This window comes from Anomaloglossus baeobatrachus, chromosome 2 (assembly GCF_048569485.1).
Source record: "Anomaloglossus baeobatrachus isolate aAnoBae1 chromosome 2, aAnoBae1.hap1, whole genome shotgun sequence".
In the NCBI taxonomy this organism is placed as follows: Eukaryota; Metazoa; Chordata; class Amphibia; order Anura; family Aromobatidae; genus Anomaloglossus; species Anomaloglossus baeobatrachus.
In genome coordinates this window covers 88,149,301-88,170,826 of record NC_134354.1, presented here as the reverse complement: position 1 = coordinate 88,170,826, position 21,526 = coordinate 88,149,301, and the positions used below count along the sequence as shown (strand labels likewise).

At 43.2% G+C, this 21,526-nt stretch overlaps 2 protein-coding genes across 2 annotated transcripts in view; both read left to right on the top strand.

The window, feature by feature from the left end:
* Positions 1-2,477, top strand: part of LOC142283333 (cell cycle control protein 50C-like) — a 37,229-nt gene extending 34,752 nt beyond the window's left edge. The window contains exon 7 of the mRNA XM_075333103.1: positions 1,605-2,477. Within this exon, the coding sequence (XP_075189218.1) occupies positions 1,605-1,798 (194 nt within the window). The 3' untranslated portion in view covers positions 1,799-2,477. The remainder of the gene's footprint in view (positions 1-1,604) is intronic.
* A 12,301-nt stretch (positions 2,478-14,778) lies between these two features.
* On the top strand, positions 14,779-20,712 carry LOC142286957 (zona pellucida sperm-binding protein 4-like). Its single transcript, XM_075333414.1, has 12 exons — positions 14,779-14,956; positions 16,203-16,324; positions 17,066-17,183; positions 18,376-18,531; positions 18,613-18,800; positions 18,882-18,979; positions 19,220-19,347; positions 19,428-19,617; positions 19,729-19,870; positions 19,948-20,023; positions 20,099-20,209; positions 20,478-20,712. Exons 1-12 carry the CDS (start codon positions 14,779-14,781, stop codon positions 20,612-20,614), a joined length of 1,644 nt encoding a protein of 547 aa, XP_075189529.1. The 3' UTR covers positions 20,615-20,712.
* The last annotated feature ends 814 nt before the right edge of the window (positions 20,713-21,526 follow it).

Below are 21,526 nucleotides of genomic sequence, written 5' to 3'. Positions count from 1 at the left end.
CAGCAACAGTTTCTCACCCTTACGCTGGCTCACCAGGGATTAGAATGTCCGTGCCTCAGAGCTTCCAGGGCTACTTACTCCAAACAAGCAGCACCCCGCTTTCGGCAGGCACCCACCGAGAATAGAATAACGTCAGATTTAGGAAGCTGACTGAGGGCCGCAAAGCCTGTATTCAGGTGATGGGATTGTCCCAAGCTGGATTCCTTCCTTAAGTAGTCTTTGATATCTCAGCCGAATCCTTGCATTTGATGCTGAAGTCCATGTAGCATTAAAATCCAGGTTCGGTTATGGCTTGCCAATCGGATCCGCAGATCCTAGATTGGTATCATGTAGCAAGAGTCTAGCCGGGCAATGGACAGTCCTCCTTCTTATACCTCTGAGCTCTCCATTCAGACCATTGGGGTCCTCACGATTGGTGGATAAGACTGGGCTCTTATTGGTTAGATTAAAAGCCATATACAAAATATCCCTAGTAGTAATGATCTCTTGCAGAGATGAGGGAGGGACAGCTAAGTTACATTGCATCTAGCAATACACATAGTGATACAATGGGAGGTTCGCATAATTGATTTTCTGGGTATCTGACCTTCACTGGCCAAAGCAATTACATGAGTCAACAAGAACTTTAACACTAAACTCCTATGAGTCTTGTAGAAACAATGAGGGGCTTATCCCCCGTCTATAAACAAACTATCATCATGTCTGGCTGACTTTTAAGAGACTTAACCCATGCTAGGCACTGACAGAGTCCATGTCATCACAATGTGTATACAGCAGTCTAATGTCTCATATATAATGTGTGTGCGGCATGTGTACTTTCACACATTTTTCACATTATATCCACCAACTGAAATGTATTTTATTGGGACTTTATTTAATATACCAATACTAAGTAACAATTATTTTGAAAGTGTAATGGAAATGATACATGGTTTTCTAAACATTTTTAAAATATACAGTACTTTCATTACCTGTGCTTCTTCTATGAGCACCTCTTGGTGTGGATCAGACAGTATGAGAAGAGCTTGTCACTCTGCTCCTGAATGGGGCAGAACTGCTTTGAAATGATTGACAGTCTGTTTGAGCATACAGTATTAAAAAAAAAAGTTTACATTAAAGGGGTTATCCACTACATGAACAAACCCTTGTCATTACCAATGTTTGGCCCTATTCAAATAAAAAAGCCTATATTCACCTCTCATCCCAGAGCCGTGCCAGTGGTGAACGGTGCTCACAGAAGGTTGTAACGTCACACGAGGCCCACACCCAATCAAAGCTGGCTTCTCTCTCCCAGCCTTTGGACAAAGCAGCAAGTAAGAACTGCGGCTCTGCACTCAGTTCCTGTTGATTAGTTATACTTCTGCAGGAGTTGAAGCCGCCAGTGTGTTTCCAGGGCTCACATAAGGTTGTAATGTCATGCAAGACCTGACTCCACTGGAAAGGTGCCGCCACAGGAGGTGAGTATAGGCTTTTTCATTTTAATGGAGCCAAACATAGGGAATAAGAAGGGGTTGTCTTAGTTGTGGACAACCCCTTTAATAAATGTACATTGTTTTCTTGTTACATCTACAAATCCAGTTTCTAATCTTAACTTGAACACTCAGATTTTCCTGTATCCAGATTTGGGGGAAAAAAGCATGTGATCCTGTCAACTCTATCATGGTGCGGAGGAAATAACATGTTTCTAGGAATTGCATACACTGTGACTGGGGGCGCTATTGTACTAACAGCATTTGTCATGCTTGGTGTGCACCTGAAGAAACGGAAGAAGCCTAGAAGGCCATTTGCTGTCAGATAAAAGCTCTGTTTTATAATAACTTAAATTAGAAATAACCTTCTGGTATCGCGTATAATATGTTTTACCTGCATCAAAGTGTCATCAGCACTGCTCAATGTGGATAATACGTGCAGCTCATATCAGCAAAATCGAATGAAGAACTCCATACAAAGCCGTGCAACAGTTCTCATACCCCATTGTGGGCCCATAGTGTACTCCGTATAAAAGCGATATACAAGTATATCTTAAATTGGTGAGATAATTAAAATCATGACACTTTCCAATCACACTGTAACAAAGAAGTGATATCCAGTAGAAGCATAGCTTTTTGGAGAGAATATAGTGCCATAAGGATTAACCTCACATTAACTGGTAGGACTTTTCCCAATTCTTCCTTACTTTATGCTACCAACCAGGGGTGTCACTATAGTAGGTGCAAAAGTTCTAGTTCCATCGAGGCTCTGGAGCCTAAAGAAGGACTAAAAGGTGTGAATGGCCAATATGAGAAGACAAATACTAGTAAAGTTCCGTGGGAGTTGGAGGACCTGTTGCCAAATTTATGACGTTACGTTCCCTACTGACCACACCAGTCTAATCAATTTGAGTTCTTTGTTCTATGAGTGGAAAAAAAGCTTTAAATGAAACAGGATTTATTGGTGCAAAATTGTATGATAAAATAAAATCATGTGTCCTGTGTGTATCATTGTGATTCCATTTCTGTAAGGATGAGAAAGGGACGAAGATGACTGTAACGCCTGCCTGGAACCACAGTCTCAGGATGGCTGTCACAGACAGGTTAGAGGAAAGCCGATCACTAAGCAGGATCCCGAGAACCCCCGAAACCCTTTAACCCCTATACAGGGATTTGGAATTACTACAGGACCCCTGAAATCGGTACCTGTGGAAAGCTGCAATCCCAAGAAGAGTAGTATTCAGGCATGGTCAAACCAGGAAATACTGAAAAAGGACAAAATCGGCAACAAGAGCGTAGTCAGGAAATCAGGCTGAGGTCAAAACCGGAAATGGCAGCGAGGTTCAAAAACGGCAGACAGAAGAGTAGTCAGAGACAAGGCAGGGGTCAAAACACCGGAATCAGAATTCAGAAGAGAGCGAGAACCAGAAACAAGCAGAACTGCAAAACTATATCTGGCAGGGACCAGCAGACAGGAGGGGGAATAAGAGGGGTGTGGTGTCTTCCCATTGGCTGTAGCTGAAATGTGTAAACTTCAGCTGGAAGACACATGCCACCACAGTCAGCCAGTGGTACTGCAGGTCCCAGGGAAACCCAGCCTAGTGGATGGGCGTAACCTGCGTCCACCAAAACTCTATCACTGACTCCTCCCCTATGACCAGCACTGTCTGCAGCGGGAATATGGCGGCACCTGGTGACCGAAGCAGAAGTCGCAGGAGCAGACTCCGAAGGGGACGTGACAATGACTTATAATAATAATAATAATAATAAATAATAAGTTTTATTTCTATAACGCCAACATATTCCGCAGCACTTTACAATTAAGAGGGGACATGTACAGACAATATGAGACAATCCAAATAACAAAATTAAGATACCAGGATGAGTGAGGGCCCTGCTCGTAAGCTACAGTCTATGAGGAAATAGGGGAGGCACAAAAGGTGAATGGGGGGAGAAAAGCTTATTGATTTCTTTGGCCCACATGTCACTTTAGTTTCATTAGTAAAGAAGGGTAAGTGATTTAGGAGAGATTCATAAAAAAGGGAAAAACACTGCAAATTCTAGTTATTTCCATCATCAAATAAATATTTGTGCTCAGTGAATCTAATGTATAAAAGAAAGGGCCAATAGGGACCCATAAAATCAGATGACCCTCTCTCACCTTACTGAAATTATTCCCTAGGATACCTTGTTGAGACTTGGTGGATGCAGAAAGCAAGGCTTTTAAACGCTAAGAATGGTTCTCTGTGGACCTGTTTTAAATTGAACTTAGCTGCACATGCTCGGCCTCTGCTCCATTCATTGTCTGTGGGGCCAGAAATAACCGAGTATAGCACTCTGCTTTCTTCAGCAGTTCCATAGAGAAATCAATGGAGTTGAGGTCGAACATGCTCACCTTTGCTCCATTCAAGACAGGTTGAGCAAATCCCAATTCTAGGGATTGGTGGGGATCCCAGTCTTTGGAGCCTCACTAGTAAGTTTCTTATCTCATATGGGAAAACCTTATGGGACTAACTACTTAAAACAAAAGATAATAGCAACATATATCAGGGAACCTACCTACTAGAGCTTTGACACCAAGGTACTTTGCACAAAAAAGTCCAATGTTCCTTGTACCTGGGTGGGCTCCCTCAACCTCTCTGTTCCATAGCAACTGCTATAGCTGTAGTTATGCCAATGGTGAGAGCTAATTCACAGGGAAAATTTACTGTCACCCTTTTTTGAGCTTTTGGATTTATTAGTATGGTCATACGGGTTGTATACTGTTGAAATTAGTCATGCCTGTATGGCTCCTGGATGATGACTTGTTCATTAAATTTAATCTTTTGTAACCTTAATCTTCCAGGCTATGGGGTGTGCGCTGCCCGGAAGATAAGACTGCCTCCGGTCTTCATCATACAAGATTTATCCTCCCTTTTTCTTCAGTGTGCCTTTGACGTTTCTTTTTTTGCTTTTCCCCGGTAGTTGACGGTGACTGTCTCTTTCCCTGCACCTACGTTCACTGTTGGTAGCGATGGATTCCCACCGGTAACCCGCTCTCCGACTTGGATATGGGCCGGAGGAGCCCCTCTTTGCCCGCAGGCGCTGGCCCTGAGAAACTGGTGCCTTGGCAGTGGCGGTGTCTCTCTCATATGGTTGGACTGTTGCCTTCAATTGGGACTTAGTTGTTTGGAGACCCTGAAGGTCCCCTTCACTGACGGATTTGGCAAATTCACGGCGACTCCTAGCCTTGCCGGGATCCGAAAGGCCCCTGCCACTGGTGCTGGCTTCTCCTTGTGTACCAGTCCGGTACCGCCGGGCCACCACCCGTCCGCGGTCCTTACGGCAACTCCGATCAGCCTCCACTGCAGACGGTCACCGAAGTCTGCTAACCTTGCTGTCTCGGTCCGGGGCACACACCCGGACCAACTTCAGGCTTTTAGCTGCCACTTTTCCTTCTCTTTCCACTTTCACTACTTTCCCTCCTTCCACTTTGAACTCCCAACCTAATCTGCCTGGTTTTCCCGCCTCCAGGACTGTGAACTCCTCGGTGGCCGGGGCCAACTGCCTGGCCCACCCCCTGGTGTGGACATCAGCCCCTGGTGGAAGGCAACAAGGATTTCAAGTTTAGCTCAGGTGTACCTAACCGGGGTGTAGGGTGTGGTGATGTCATTACCTGTGACCCCTGGCTTGCCCAGGGCGTCACATTTGCATGTGTGAACAGCGCTCTATGCAAGCCACTAGTGTGCAGTTTTATCATCTAGCATTCACCCCCCTCCATTCCATAGAGGTGTGTGTGTGTGTGATTTGCTTCTCCTGCACCTGTGATGCTTCCACTTTAGTGGGGGTTTAGCTGTATCCTGGTAGAGCACTAGTTTTTGGCCTGGGCGATGTACACACTGCAGCCCAACTTGCTGTGAGTAATACTTAATTTTTGGAGGATATTATCCTCTTTTTGTTGCTATTTTTATATTTAGTGTAGGGACCTACAAGCATGAGGTCCCGTGCCGAGGGTTGTAGGCTTACGTTTTATGGCCATAAATACCAACAAAAACCTCATATTTTTTTGTTTGTACAGGATACAGCCAGGCCCCTTTCTGTTGGGCCTTGCATTGTAGAGTTCTATCCGTGCGTGATACACAGATGGGGTACGGCTTGGCAGCCCGCCTGATCTAATAGTATGGGCGTCACCTAATAGGCTGCGGTTTTGTGACTGTGTTATCTGCATGTGTGAACAGCGCTCTATGCAAGCCACTAGTGTGCAGTTTTATCATCTAGCATTCACCCCCCTCCATTCCATGGAGGTGTGTGTGTGATTTGCTTCTCCTGCACCTGTGATGCTTCCACTTTAGTGGGGGTTTAGCTGTATCCTGGTAGAGCACTAGTTTTTGGCCTGGGCAATGTACACACTGCAGCCTAACTTGCTGTGAGTAATACTCAATGCCCATTGCCCAGCATCATTGGTGGTGAATGCGAGTACCTGTGCCGTTGTGACCGCCTCAGATGCCAGGCAGTGCGCATGATCAGAAGTCTCCGACTTTTCCGGTCATGCGCACTAGTCCTCTCTGAAGCCGAGACACGTACATCCGGATTCATAGTCTGCATGACAGATAGTGTGGTAACTTCTGAACATGCGCACTGCCTGACATCTGAGGCGGTGACAACGGACAACAGGTACACACGTCACCACCGATGACGCTGGGCAATGGGCATTGGATAGCATGTTAGCAGGCTCCTGTGGGTGTGCTAACATGCTAAGAGAGGGGAATAGTTGGGGGATATAACCCCCTTGCGACTAGTCACTGCACTCACTAGCATATAATAAAGGATCTTTAGAACACTTTTTTTTAAAGATCTCTTTATGTATGTTACTAGATGCTGGGACAGTTAGACAGGGATTAGAAATATGCACCCATAACTGCTCTTGGTTCTGGGTGCAGATTGCACCTGACAAGTTCCCTTTAAAGCTTGGGCAGAAATGATAACAAAGTCAATGTTTTGGAGTGGCCATCACAAGGACTTAACCTTAATCATATTGACAATTTATGGACAGCTGAAAATGCAGGTGCTACAAACAGGGCTCGGTTATACCAATTCTGTCAGAAGGAATGGGCCCAAATTCCAAGGATATCCAAAATGTTTGACTCAAGACATAGAGGTTAAGGGCAATAGCACCAAATACTAATGAAATGTATGTAAACTTTTGACTTTGCAGAAAGTAATACAAATGACTTAGAACATTCTCTCTTATTATTCTGGCATTTGGCAAATAATTTTGGTTCCTAATTGACCTAAAACGGGAAAGGTTTATTCTGATTTCATGTCAGATAGAGAGAAAAACATGTAGATGTGTCTTTTTAGATAGTGTATGTAAACTTTTGGATACAACTGTACATGTATTATTTATTAACATGAATGTCAAAGTGCTGCTGCTGGAGTACACGGCTGGCGATGTAGCAGAGCTGGAGCAGTGCAGTGGTTGGTGTAATATAGCGAAGATTGAAGAACGAATAAACCAGTTGCTGTTTTGTAAATAGTCTCCGTATGTGATGTGTTGCCCTCCTATGTCTACGATAACCACCTGCGAAGAGGCTGACGCACCCCTGAAGACGGAAGTAAGTGTCGCACCCCTGGCCGGGGAGGAACACAAACTCAAGTTCAGTCTAGTAAAGTAGAGAGGAGCCCTCTCGGCCTAGCATCTGCTCCCCTCTACATGCTCACACTGGCGTATAGCGAGCGTATAACTCGGACAAGTGCTATGTTTAATTGGATACCACTCAGCCCAATGTGAGGCTATGTGCCCACGGGACTCTGTATCTGCGGATTTTTCTGCAGCTAAATCCGCAGCATTCCCCCGGAATCCGCACCTTTTCATAGGTGCTGATTTTGTGCGGATTTGTTACGGATTTGTCGTGGATTTGACGCGGATTTCGTTGCGGATTTTGCGATTTTTTTACATTCAATTGAATAGGCAAAATCCACAGGTAAATCCGCAACAATAATTGACATGCTGCAGATTTTTCCGCACGGAAATCCACATGATTTCCGCTGCGGAAAAATCCGTAGCGTGGGCACAGCATTTCCCAAATGCCATAGAAATGGCTGGGGAGTAGCTGTGCTGCAGATTTCTGAAAAATCCGCGGCATTTCCGCGAGAAATCCGCTGCAAAATCCGCGCATTTTCCGCAGCGTGGGCACATAGCCTTATACTATGGAACAGTGCCTATCAGCAATTTTTTTTTCTCATGCCAATTTGGCATGAGAACATAATTGCAGCATGCAGAGTGTCTCGGCTCACTCATCTGAGTGCACTCTGATACACACAGAGACAGACAATGAAGAAGATGGTGAGATTAATCTCTCAATCTTCTCCGCACCCACGATCCGATTCTTACATGTGAGAGAATCAGATAACAGTGGTGACATTCCGCGCACACTCGCAGCAGAGATTGAGCCAAATGTCATTAGCATATTGCATTTCTCTTGCATCGGATGCCACGTATATGGTAGTGTGAGCTCACCTTAAGGCTGGACTCACACGAGCGTATGGCATCCGATGCGAGAGCATCGGATGCGATATGCTAATGTCCCCCGGCTCAGGCTCTGCTGCGAGCGTGAGCCGGGTGTCATACGACTGTAACCCGATCTTGCGATCGGGTCACAGCTGTGAAGCTGAGTGCAGGCGCTGCGGAGGAGAGGGAGGGGTTAATCCTCCCATCTCCTCCACTGTCAGCCTGTGCGTAGAATCTGGATGCGAGAAAAGCTGACCAACAGCTCAACCTCATTGCCTAACATTGGTCAGAGTGCAATGCGAGAATTTCTCGCATTGCACTCGTCCGATTTTCACGCTCGTGTGAGCGTACCCTAAACCTCATCATGGGCTCACAGCTTGAGGCCACGTTCCCACATTGTATATTTAGTGATTTTTTTTTACCTCAGTATTTGTAGTCAAAATCAAAAGAGGAAAAGTATAAAGTTATGTTTCCATTATGAGTTTTGGTGTGTTTGCGATGTTGCAGAATTTCTTCACCATTTCTGCTCTTATTATGTAATAATTTTTCATTGCGTTTTTTAAACATGTTTTTTTATCACGGTTTTTGTCTCTGATGAGCCATGCTTTTAATAAAGCTGTTTTCTTTTTCAAACTTTCTGGCATTTGGCTTGTTTTTGATGCCCTGTGCCAACATGGAAATGCACTGAAAATGAATGTGCATTTTTACCTGTGAAATTTCCACATCTAATGCAAATCTAGGGGTAAAATACACACAGATAACTCAGGATAAGAGCTAAAGAAAGTTACATTGCAGATTTCTCAACGTAAAAAAAAACAGAGTAGATATTTCTATAAATCTCATCCATCCATCTCATCTTGACTCAGCAAAAACATGCAGAGTGACAAATGCACCAAAAGCTCATCTAAAGTGGGCTTTACACGCTGCAACGTCACTAGCCGATGCTAGCGATGGCGAGCGTGATAGCACCCGCCCCTATCGTTATGCCGATATTTGGTGATCGCTGCCGCAGCGAACACTATTGCTACGGCAGGGTCACACGCACTTACCTGGTCGTCGTCGTCGCTGTGACTGCCGAACAATCCCTCCCTCAAGGGGGAGGGATGTTCGGCATCACAGCGACGTCACCGCGACGTCACTAAGCGGCCGGCCAATCAAAGCGGAGGGGTGGAGATGAGCGGGACGAACATCCCACCCACCTCCTTCCTTCCTCATTGCTGGCGTGTGGCAGGTAAGGAGAGGTTCCTCGTTCCTGCGGCGTCACACGTAGCGATGTGTGCTGCCGCAGGGACGAGGATCAACTTCGCCCACGCGACAGCAGCGATATTTGAGAATGGACCTCCATGTCAACGAGGAGCGATTTTGGACATTTTTGCAACGATCCAAAATCGCTCCTAGGAGTCACACACAACGAGATCACTACAGCGGCCAGATGTGCGTCACAAAATCCGTGACTCCAACGAGATCGCTGTAGCGATCTCGTAGCGTGTAAAGCCCGCTTTAGGAACATAACACAATAAAAACACATGCACCACTTCTGCATTTTTTTCCACTACAGGTTTTGGCTCAGGCTAGTTTCACACTTACGTTGTGCGGCATTCGTCGCATTGCGTTGTGTGACAGATGTAACGGATACAGCACAACTGATAGTGGCACAACTGATGCGACGGATCCTGCAAAACAACGCAATCTGTTGTAGCTTTTTTTTCATCAATTTACTCAACTGAGCATGTTCAGTTATTTAAAGACGGATCTGTCACAGGAATCCATTAAATGACGGATTCTGAGGGATTCCGCCACCAGAGGCTTCCATTATAAAAATGACAGATGCCGACGGAATCCGGCACATAGCATTTTTTTAATGCTCTGGGAAGCGCAGAAAAACGCTACATGCTGCGTTCTTTCCACCCGGCAGATGCAACGCAGTGTCGGCCGACAGATACAACGCAAGGCCATCCATTGCAAAGCGTCGTCAATACAAGTCTATGGGAAACAGGGCACATCCGTTAACGGATTGCGCTGTTTCCCAAACAACGCAAGTGTGAAAGTACCCTTACAAATAATGAGGTAAAAAAACCTCACCAATTACGCAACATGTGCACGTGGTCTTAACGAGCATGTGAATGTATTCTGTCCGCAGGGTATATTCACATAAGTCATTTTTGCAGTTTACAGACACACTTTTTCGGCTAGGTTCTCACATTGCGGATTTCAGCGAACATGTATGTGCATAAACTCTACAATGTAATATAGCACTAGATAATTAAATGAGATTTCGACAAATTTTGCTAAAAAATTGATTGACCTGCAGTGGAGATCTTAAAATCTATAGCAGTCAGTTCTTTGTGAGGATTCAGCAGGGACTTCACCTTTGCGATGGATAATGTAAGTAAAAACTACACCAAATCAGCAACAAAATCCACATTTTGGTTCAGATACACTGGGGAAAAAATCCACTCGAAATGTGCAACGTGAAACAAGCATAAAAAAAGTGGCTAAAAACAACAGGATAAATTGCCTTTGAAGTTTTTGCAGGTGAAATAGATAACCATAACCAAAAAACATGACAATTCATGGTAAAAAAATGTGTGCTTTTTATGAGCTTTTTTCTAAGGACAAAAAAACTCATGTAAGACTTTATTCAAACTTGGGAAAAAAATTGACCTGTTTTGATCAATGTTTGAACAGTTTTTACTGCCAAGTTTCATTTTCAGTGTTCTTGTATACCAGAGTGCTGTTCTTGATTTTCAGAACCCATAGATTTTTATGGGTGATTTTGGTTCTTCTGTTGGATCAAAAACACAAATTTCTCCACAGACTATAATGAAAAACAGTGAAAAATTCAGATAGAACTTGTATGTGAATAACATAAGACTGAATGAGGCCTAAGGCATACTTGCATTTCTAAACGCACGTTTTTAGTTTAATTGATTTGACCAAAGTTGACTTTTTCAGAACTTTAGCGCTGAAAACGCATGCGTATTTACCACTTTTTTTATGCAGTTTCAGCGCTTTTTGCATGCATTTTCACTTGCGTTTTGACACATGCGTTTTGAACAACAAGACACTGCTAAATAAAGTTTAATCAGTCATACAGAATGAAAAAAGAGGGGAAAAAAAGGATAAAATCTATATTAATGGAAAAAATAATGAAAATAGATATATTTCATAAAATTATAGTGGTAATATACATTTTTTCGCTAATATAGCAATAAATGCATATTTTTCTCAAATTTAATTGTCGGATTATGTGTGTGTAAAGGGACATATCAAATCATTATTTTGAAGTCCAAAAAGCATGCGTTTTGGTAGTCAAAAACGCATGTTTTCTGCACTGAAAAAGCAGGTAAAACGCAGGAATTTGAAGGAATCTTGGTTTTTGCCATTTCTCATTGACTTCAATGTTAGCAAAACGCACATAAAATGGCAAAAACAATTGACATGCTGCTTCTTTGAACGCATGGTTTTTGCCACAAAATATGCAAATTAAACGGTCTGAAAATCACCATTTTCCATTGACTTTGCTGGAAAATCAAAACGCATGCCTTTTGGCATGAAAAAGGTGCTTCTCAAAACGGACCTAAAAAGCACTTGAAACGCAGGTGGAAACGCAAAGTGCGGTCTCAGCCCAAGGCTGTGTTCATACATAGCATAAATAATGTTTTCGTCTGCGCTTTTTATCTACACGTTTTCTGCTGTTTTTTTTTTATTATGTTTTAAACTCTATTTAATGCGTTTTTGGTGCAGATTTGAAGCATTTTTAGGCTATGTGCACACGTGTGCGTAATTCATGCAGTTACGCTGCGCTTTGTAGCGCAGCGTAACTGCATGCGTCCTGCGTCCCCTGCACAGTCTATGGAGATTGTGCAGGGGCCGTGCGCACGTGGCGTCTTAGAGCGCAGCGCTTCGGCTGCTGCCCGAAGTGCTGCGTTCAAGAAGTGACATGTCACTTCTTCCGTGCGCTTTGCCGGCAGCTCCTGCACTGTCTATGGCAGGAGCTGTAGGCAGAGCGCATGGAATCTGCTTTTTTTTTTCTCTACGGACATTTTCTGCAGCGATTTGAAGCGCACATGTGCTCTTCAGATCGCTGCAGAAAATTCTGCAGTGACTGTACGCAACGTGCGCACATAGCCTTAATGTTTTTTGAGTACAAGAAAAGCTTTGATTGTGCACTTAAAAGCACAACTGTGTTTATATATATATATATATATATATATATATATATATATATATATATATATACACACACATATATATATATATATATATATATATATATATATACATATGTTTTTATGTACGTTTTTCTCAGGGTCCACATTGAACCCTATAAAGAAAAAAGAAATGACTAACAAACCCACAGCTTCTTAATATGCACAATGCACATTAGTTTTCATACTATCACATTCACTTTGCTTGGACTGTAAGGCTATGTGCGCACTAGACAGTGCCATTTTCTTAACAAAAAAATGGACCCTCCGAAAGAATCCCGCACCCGTGGTAAAAACCGCGGTAAAACCGCATCCGCGTTTTTGCATCGATTTGCCGCGGTTTTGACGAGGTTTGCCGCGGATTTACTGCGGAATTACAGCTGATTTTCCGCAACTTGGTCCCCGCGTTTTTTACCATTATCTATGGCAAAAACCGCAGGTACCTTCGGAAAAGAAGTGACATGCTCATTAATTCCGCAGCGGAAAATCCGCGGGTAAATCCGCGGGTATAAAAAAACGCAGTGTGCGCACAGTATTTTTTAAAACCCATAGGATTTGCTGGGGAATGACTGCAGCAATGTTAGACACATTTTCTGCAGCAATCCCGCGGCAAATTCCCGTCAAACTCCGCGGTAAATCCGCAGCGTGTGCACAGGGCCTAAGGCCACGTGCACACATTGAGTATTTGCTGAGATTTTTACCTCAGTATTTGTAGCTAAGGCCGGAGTCACACTTGCGAGTGCCTCGCTTGTATCTCGCGCAAGTCTCTCATTGAATCACCTGGCACGGCCACACACTCTCCAGACAGGAGCATCTCAGCTGTATAGAGATACATGCAACTGACCCGCTCCTGTCCGGAGAGTGTGTGGCCGTGCCTGGTGATTCAATGAGAGACTCGTGCGAGTTACACGTGAGGCACACGCAAGTGTGACTCCGGCCTAAGGCTGGAATCACACTTGTGTGTGTAAAATCGGTCCGATTCTCATGCTAGAAAGTTGGACGATTTTAGTTCACTTTTCATCAGTGTGCTGTCAGTTTTCTGTCAGTGTGCAATCAGTTTTTACCCTCAGCAGCTGCTACTCATGTAATGTTATGTACAGGAGCATTTACAGTGTTCTCTGCTACATGCGTGAAATGTATTGAGAAAAACGGATGTCACTAGGATGGTGTATGTGCCATTCGTGTGACAACCGTTTTTTTTCACGTACCCGTAGACTTGCATTGAAGAGACTCGTGCGAAAAACTCACCAAAACGCAGCATGCTGCGATTTTTTTCTCAGTCCGACTGAGAAAAAAATAGCAGATGGGAGCTTCCTCATTGATTAACATGGGTCCGAGTGCAATGCAAGCTTTTGTCGCATTGCACTCGTGCGAGTTAATCGCAAGTGTGAAGCCGGCCTAAAACCAGAAGTGGAACACAGGAAAAGTATAAGGCTAGTTTCACACTTGCGTTGTTTTGACGCAAACGGAATCCGTCACTAATGTAGTACAGTTCATTTATTTACATTGGAAGCGCGTTACTATGGCGTGTGTGTGTGTGTCATGCAGTACCCGCTTGTGTCCACATGATGTCGCGCTTCCACTGTAAATAAATGAACTGTACTGTATTTGTAACGGAGCCCGAATCCATTAAAATAGCGCAAATGTGAAACGGCCATAATAGAAACACGGGCATCACTTCTGCATTAGGCTAGTTTCACACTTGCGCTATTTTGACTCAAACGGAATCCGTCACTAATGTAGTACAGTTCATTTATTTACAGTGGAAGCGCGACATCATGTGGAAACAAGCGGGTACTGCATGACACACACACGCGCCATAGTAACGCGCTTGCACTGTAAATAAATGAACTGTACTACATTAGTGACGGATTCCGTTTGCGTCAAAATAGCGCAAGTGTGTGGGTGTAGCCTCACCCATTCCTGGTTTTGTCTGAAAAATATTGAGATAAAAAAAAACACAAAGGCTAGTTTCACACTTGCGCTATTTTGACGCAAACGGAATTCGTCACTAATGTAGTACAGTTCATTTATTTACAGTGGAAGCGCGTTACTATGGCGTGTGTATGTGTCATTCAGTACCCGCTTGTGTCCACATGATGTCGCGCTTCCACTGTAAATAAATGAACTGTACTACATTAGTGACGGATTCCGTTTGCGTCAAAATAGCGCAAGTGTGAGTGGGTCCTATGTGCGAGTGGGTCCTAGGGTATGTGCGCACGTGTGCGTATTACATGCAGTTACCCTGCGTTCTGCACCGCAGCGTAACTGCATGCGTCCTGCGTCCCCTGCATAATCTATGGAGATTGTGCAGGGGCCGTGCGCACGTGGCATGTTAGAACGCAGCGATTCAGCTGCTTGCCGAATCGCTGCGTTCTAAGAAGTGACATGTCACTTCTTTTGTGTGTTCTGCATTCTGTCTATAGGGAGAGGCAGCATGCAGAGCGCACGAATCTGCCGGCACCATGCGCTTCAGAACGCAGCTTTTCAGTGATTGAAAGGATTCCCAGAATCACCATCAATGGACACCTGGGTTACTTTCTCCCACAGGTGTATCGGGAATAAATAGAAGCTGTGCTGAGGCTTGGGTGTACTCTCAGAGAACACAATGGCTGGGAAGCTGTGGTGGAGGGTCTGGGTTGTGGCTGTCTTAGGGGGTTACCTTGCTGCTTCTGCAGTTGAGAATGAGTATTATGAATCTCCTTTGCTGATCTGTGGTGATGAAAGCATGGAGTACACCCTGCAGCTTCTGCCCACTAATATCTCGACTAGACTCTCGGTTTATGGTGAGCTCACATAATGGTTAGCTAGGTTGTGTGCTTTCTATACTGATGGTTTGGAGGCCTCTTAATTTCCTTCTCTATAAGGCCCTGTGCACACTTTTTTAATGTCACAAAAATGCATGCAAAGTCAATGAGAAGTCTGAAAGTGTGTATGTGGGTTTTTGTGTGGGTTGTTGGGGTGTTTGTGTGTGTGGTGGTGGTTTTTTTTTTTTGTTTTTTTTTTGTATTGACACAAAACTTGAAAGTGTGGACTGAGACACTAGAGGCCAGTCCTTAGAGTGTATCCAGACGAAGGCTTGGAACCCTGGCAGCAAGGCCCCTTAAGGCTATGTGTCCACACTGGATTTTCTGAAAATCAGCGGCACTTCCAAGCCATTTCAATGGCATTTTGGAAATGCTGTGTCCATGCTGCGGATTTTTTTCGCGGCGGATTTTGATCCGGAAAAATCTGCAGCATGTCAATTATTGTTGTGGATTTTGGGTATAGAATGGGGAAAAAAAAATCCGTATCAAAATCTGTGGCAATTTCGCGGTAATCCGCGGCAACAATAAGGTGCGGATTTGCCGCGAAAGTCTTGGATTTTCATGCAGAAAAATCTGCAGGTACATTCTACCGTGGACACATAGCCTAACTGTCATGGTACCTAGTGGACCTTATCTATGAATGTAGTCAACTGAGTGGTTTCCTGCAAAGCTTGTGAGAGTACAAAGTGTTAACTCTGGTCATCTTGGGATCCAATGAGACTGGATATGGGACTGCAGGAAGGGAAGGTGACTGCTAAAGTACGTGTGCTGTAAGGCTAGACTGGATTGTGCTGGGACTCACAGGGCTAGTTGTCTCTGAAGCAACCCAGAGGGAAGCTGATGTGTCCTGATGTGTAAAATGCTTACATTCTGAATTGTACTTCCTGAATTGTATGTGCCTGTTATCGGGAATGTTAAGTTATGACAGAGCATGATGTAGTATAGTAAAATGTTGTGGTTTAAAGTAGGTGGTTGTTCCCCCCTTGTGAGCATGAGTCATAATCTGGTCCTGGCAGTATGCGGTTTGCCAGGGTTCCTAACACACAAAGGGAAAGTTCACACACCCAGTAGTTTCATGTAGCATGCTAGGGTGTCTGGTGTCAATCTCTTGCCCATGACTACAGCCTTGTGCCACTCTATAACCTAATGACAAATCTTTACAATCTTATGACTTGCATACTTAATGTCTAAAGGCCAAATGAATATTTGGTATCTTCTGTTTTAGATGCTGATGGAAATGGAACACCGCTTGTCACTGATGGATCCTGTGGTATCTGGGTAACTCCTGAATCTGACGGATATGTAGTCATTTTTGCACAATATGATGGCTGTTACGTGCAGTTGCTGGTAAGGACTGACGTATGTAGCTTAGCCAAGGAGTATGTTTAACCAATCTGTTTCCAGAAGGTTTTCCTGGAAACAATGAAAAGGGTTGTCCAGTATCTTAATTTGTCTGTACATATAATCTGTGGAAGAAATGCATTGTGTACACATAAGTAAAAATGGGTGTGTGCGATCCCCTGCAGCTTTATCACTGAATATCCAGGTTACTTGCCTCCATTGAGGCTGTACATGCACCTGACAAATGTGGCCTATGTGCTGCCTACTACACATTGCTGTGTGTGTGTGTCATAAAATCAGTACAGGCTCCAGAGGATAGGGGCCCATTTCTACCTCCAATGCTGAAGGCATTTGACATTATGATGTCCTATTGGTCTACAAAGGGCCCAGATGTTCTTGCACAGAGGCCCTCCTCTGTCTGTGTCCACTAGTGGTGAGGAATACTGGTAAGCCTGTGCTTGCATGTCTGTGTACACACCATGATTTCCAGACTGGCAATGGGTTGCTCTGTTATGAAATCAACATCCTCATAAGCACATGAGACTTTCAAACAGGAGAGGTGTACAGTCCAATTCTGGACCAGCCAGACATGTAAATGGAGATTTGCTAAAGATGGATGGATGGATGAGCGCATCTTGAAATGGGTTTTCCTTCTGCCATTTGAAACTGGTCTCGGTTATATTTTTGTGTACAAACCTTGCTGGCATTACACTCTAAGTTAACTGTTAGGCTTTTCAATAATCGCAGGAGAATAACTATACAATGACAATCTTCCTGGAGGTCAACACTACTGGAGAATGGGAGGTGTACCAGAAAGAAGATCTGATGTGCTCAATTTCTCAACTACATCCATCTGAACCTGGAGGTTTGTCATAAATGGAATCTGTCTTTAAAATGAATACCACTGTTACTATGATGTGTGATTCAGCTTTACATATAACATATGGGCCTGAATATCAGACTAGCATATGTGTGACTTGACTTTCTCCAGAATGGGAGCCCTGATGGGTGAAGTGGCTGCATGTGTGCAACTTTCTATTCTGTGGGAGTTGCAGAAATGCATGCGTTTACCTGGATAGGTAATGCCATGCTCTGCCTTGATGCAGATAGAGTTGCACACCAGTCACAATGTATAGGGGAATAATGAAAAGCAGAACTGCTATGGAAATACTAGACTGAAATACAATGGACTATCTGAAAAAAGTGAAAAACATGAAAATTGTATGTGCATAATTGCTATGAATAGGAATGAGATTTAGCCATTGTATTGATCAATGCAAAGGAGCCCCATAACCAAACGCCAAGGTAATCTCTATTTTTGGGGTCCTTAACTTATGTGTAACCTCACCTGCAGTTAAAAAACTTGCTATGTATGGGAAGCAAAGGACCAAGCTATATATGTGAAATAAGACACATGGCTATGGGTGGGGCAGGGTTCTCAGACAGAGAAAATGCATACTAATAATTTTGAGTCTTGCACCCTGTTCACACCATTGGTGTTCCAGACGTACATTCTTTAATTGGTATGGATTTTCTGAGAACCCTGCCCCACCCATAGCCATGTCTTATTTCACATATATAGCTTGGTCCTTTGCTTCCCAAACATAGCAAGTTTTTTTTAACTGCAGGTGAGGTTACACATGTTAAGGACCCCAAAAATAGAGATTACCTTGGCGTTTGGTTTTGGGGCTCCTTTGCATTGATCAATACAAAGGCTAAATATCTCATTCTTATTATTCATAGCAATTATGCACATACAATTTTCATGTTTTCAGATAGTCCATTGTATTTTTCAGTTTAGTATTCCCATACCAGTTCTGCTTTTCATTATTCCCCTATACATTGACTGGTGTGCAACTCTTTATCCTATTTAGTTGCCTTGATGCAGTTACTGGAGCTGAGGGGTCTCCAGGCTAGATGTAGAATTTGCCTCAAAATATCTGACAAATGGGTTCCAGAATGTCCTACAGATAAATCATGGGTGGTCTAGGTAGAAATGCCTCTTGACTATCAGATTGTTCATCTTAACTCTGAAATTGTTCTCACTTAACTTCTAGTAAGGGATTCTCCATCCCCAAGTGAGTGCTCAGATGTCCCTAGAGAAAACAGACTTTCATGTCTCAGTCCTCCAGTATCCCAGGATGCTTGTCTCCAGAATGGTTGCTGTTATGATCCAACAGATACCAGGACACCATGCTATTTTGGAGACAGAGGTACATGCTTATTGCAATTCATGTTTATTTTTTTTGCTTACAAAATACTTAATTTTTATTTTTTCTCTGCCCCATTTCTAGTTACTGTCCAGTGTACTAGGGATGGCATCCTATCTGTTGCAATCTCCAAAGAAATCACTAGGCCATCACTAATTTTATCATCTGTCAAGTTCCCTAGAGCCAGAGGTGCAGAATGTGACCCTATTTCACAAAACAATGCTTTCCTGTTCTACAGGCTTCCATTCTCAGCCTGTGGGACCACACAAACTGTAAGTCTATAAAATTATATTTATATTTTATTATTTTTTTTTTTAACCCATGCCTCATGTTAAATCAATTTTCTTTATCAGGTTGATGGCTCTAATGTGGTTTATGAGAATGACCTAACTGCTGACATAGATATAAGAACTTGGAGAGGCTCATCCATAACCAGAGACAGTACTTTTGGGTAAGACATCTACAAATTATTTTTTTTTTCCATTAACCCATTGCTTTTTAAAAATATATCAACAATCATCTACAGTATTAAGACCATAAGTGAAAACCTAAAGGCTAATAATCTTAGAAATTCTAACAACCTGAGTTCTCCTCTTTAAACACCATTATGGTAGTGTTTATGTATCAGTTAACTGCAACTGCTGCAACAGTCTAGTGACTAGACTTGTCGTCATCATCATTAATTTCTTAGGTTGCACATTCGCTGTGGTTTCACTGCAACTGCTTCATTGCCATTGAGACTGGAAGTCTTTACCCTTCCTCCACCATCACCTGCAGCTAGTCTGGGACCACTGAACTTGGAAATGAGGATTGCCTTAAGTATGGCTTTAACAGATAAATACTACTTCCCACTTTTTGGGGGCCACATTAACTTGTATCTATACTGTTTGTCTCTACAGATGACCAGTACAGACAGTATTATGCTGATGGGGATTATCCTATTACTAAAGTGCTCAGGGACTCCATTTTTGTTGAAGTTCGCATTCTCAACAGGAAAGACCCCGGAGTGGTGCTAATGCTGAATCAGTGCTGGGCAACTGACTCCACAGACCCTCAAGAATTACCGCAGTGGCCAATCTTGGTAGATGGGTAAGACCTGTACAACCTAAGTCTTCCTAAAACTACTTTCCAGTGTAGTGATCAATAGAGATGTCATTGGCTGAGTTTTTTTGGTTTTTTTTTTTTTTCTTTTACTATTAGGTGTCCTTTTGATGGTGACAACTATAAGACCCAGCCATTGACTGTTCAAGATGCATCACTAGAGTTTCCACTTCATTATCAGCGTTTTATTGTCAAAACATTTGCATTTTACTCTGCAGGTCAGGCTTCTTTAGGAGGGCTGGTAAGTTCCCATTTATCATTCACTTCACCATCCTAACTATCTGCATACGGTTTAAGTAATTCATGGCGTTCTTCCAGGTGTACTTCCATTGTAGTGCATCTGCATGCGTACAATCTTCACAAAACCAGTGTGCGACTAGATGTCCCTCAAGACGTAAGCACTTTCTGCTGTAAAGCTCAATTGACCCTTACAATGGCACTGTTCTAAAGACTAAATTACTTCTCCCAGGACGAAGGGCAGCAGCAGACTTGGAGCCAGTGACTGTTGTATCTGCAGATGGCCCCATCAGGCTCTACATGGATCGGAGTTACCAGGGTGCAGATAAACAGTTAATTGAGGGTAATGTAACTTTTGGCAGAAGCACTTAGTAACTTCAGAGAGCCTGAATTCTAGAGTTTGCTTAAGTATTAAAACTTAGTTATTATTCTAATGAAGGCAACATAGTGGTCATTGCAATCTGACTCAAACTGGTAAACCATAAACTAGTTAGTCTTGTAAAAGTGGGGAGAAGATAATGTAATGATGGATGCCAAGTGAGAACAGATATTTAGTAGAATTTTTGTACAGCTTTGCTATATACCTGTAACCAGGCATCTTTCTATTCTAGGATACCAAGAAAAAGCCCACCATCTAGGACTGGACTGGGTCTGGGCTATGATGGCTGGAAGTGTTCTTGGCATTGCTATTGTAGCTGTCTGGCTGAAGAAACAACAAAATGTTAACCCCATTAAAGTTAATGTTTAGCTTCTTTAAAATGCTAGCTTTTACTGTGAATGTACTAGAACTATCATTGACTTCACATTACTATCTGCAATACTTGACTAGCTGTTTTGCTTCTTCTAAGACCCTAAAGCATTGTGCAAAATTCATGCCCGAATAAAGATTTAGCCTCTATGGCCAAAACACTGTTGTTCATGGGCCTTCTTTGGTATTGGCATGAGTAGGTTTCCCCATCTTAATTTACATGTGAAGTTATTAAAAATTTCGGTTCAGTTAAAATTTTAAACCCTCACTTTTTATAACATGTAAACAAGGTCAACTACTTGGCTTGAGCTATTTTATACTGCGGATGTACATCTTCTACAGTTTGCATCTACACGATGTGATGGTGTCCTTAACCTAGGCTTCACCACTTAAATAAATTCACTGGGATGTGGGTTAGAACCTCTTGGGCCTCCCCACCACAAACACGTTTTTGCACCTTCAAACACTTGTACATCCCATACTAGAAGCCAAATTTCAATGTCCTATCGCCCATCTAAAGCCACTGCATTCAGTTGCACCACTTCACATCTCGTTCACCCGATAAAAGCCACATGACCCACCACTCCATTCGTAACCATAAACCAAGCCACACAAAAAAATAAAATTTCTAGCTCTGTACATCTGCCAAAAGGAAAGCCCACCCCTTCCCCCTTGCAACACCTTCCTCAGAATCTGACAGCTTTTTTTTGCCAGGGAAAACATTGCCCATAACACTACATTTTTAATAGTTTTGTCAATTTACAATACAGCTGCCTTACCCCTGCCCTCCCTTTCATACCTGCACAAGAAAAAAATTTAGCACAAATATATATATCCAGTCCAGCATAACAACAAAAGCATTCTCGTGGAAACTAAATCCACACAATACGCCGCCTTGGCGCAGATCTGGGT

What these genes read in the sequence shown, in the direction of transcription:
- LOC142286957 (XM_075333414.1), top strand. Translation starts at nt 14,779, where the DNA reads ATGGCTGGGAAGCTGTGGTGGAGGGTCTGGGTTGTGGCTGTCTTAGGG. An exon ending in GCTGTTACGTGCAGTTGCTG is followed by an intron (nt 16,325 to 17,065) that starts GTAAGGACTGAC and finishes CAATAATCGCAG; the next exon opens with GAGAATAACTATACAATGAC. An exon ending in TGGCCAATCTTGGTAGATGG is followed by an intron (nt 19,618 to 19,728) that starts GTAAGACCTGTA and finishes TTTTACTATTAG; the next exon opens with GTGTCCTTTTGATGGTGACA.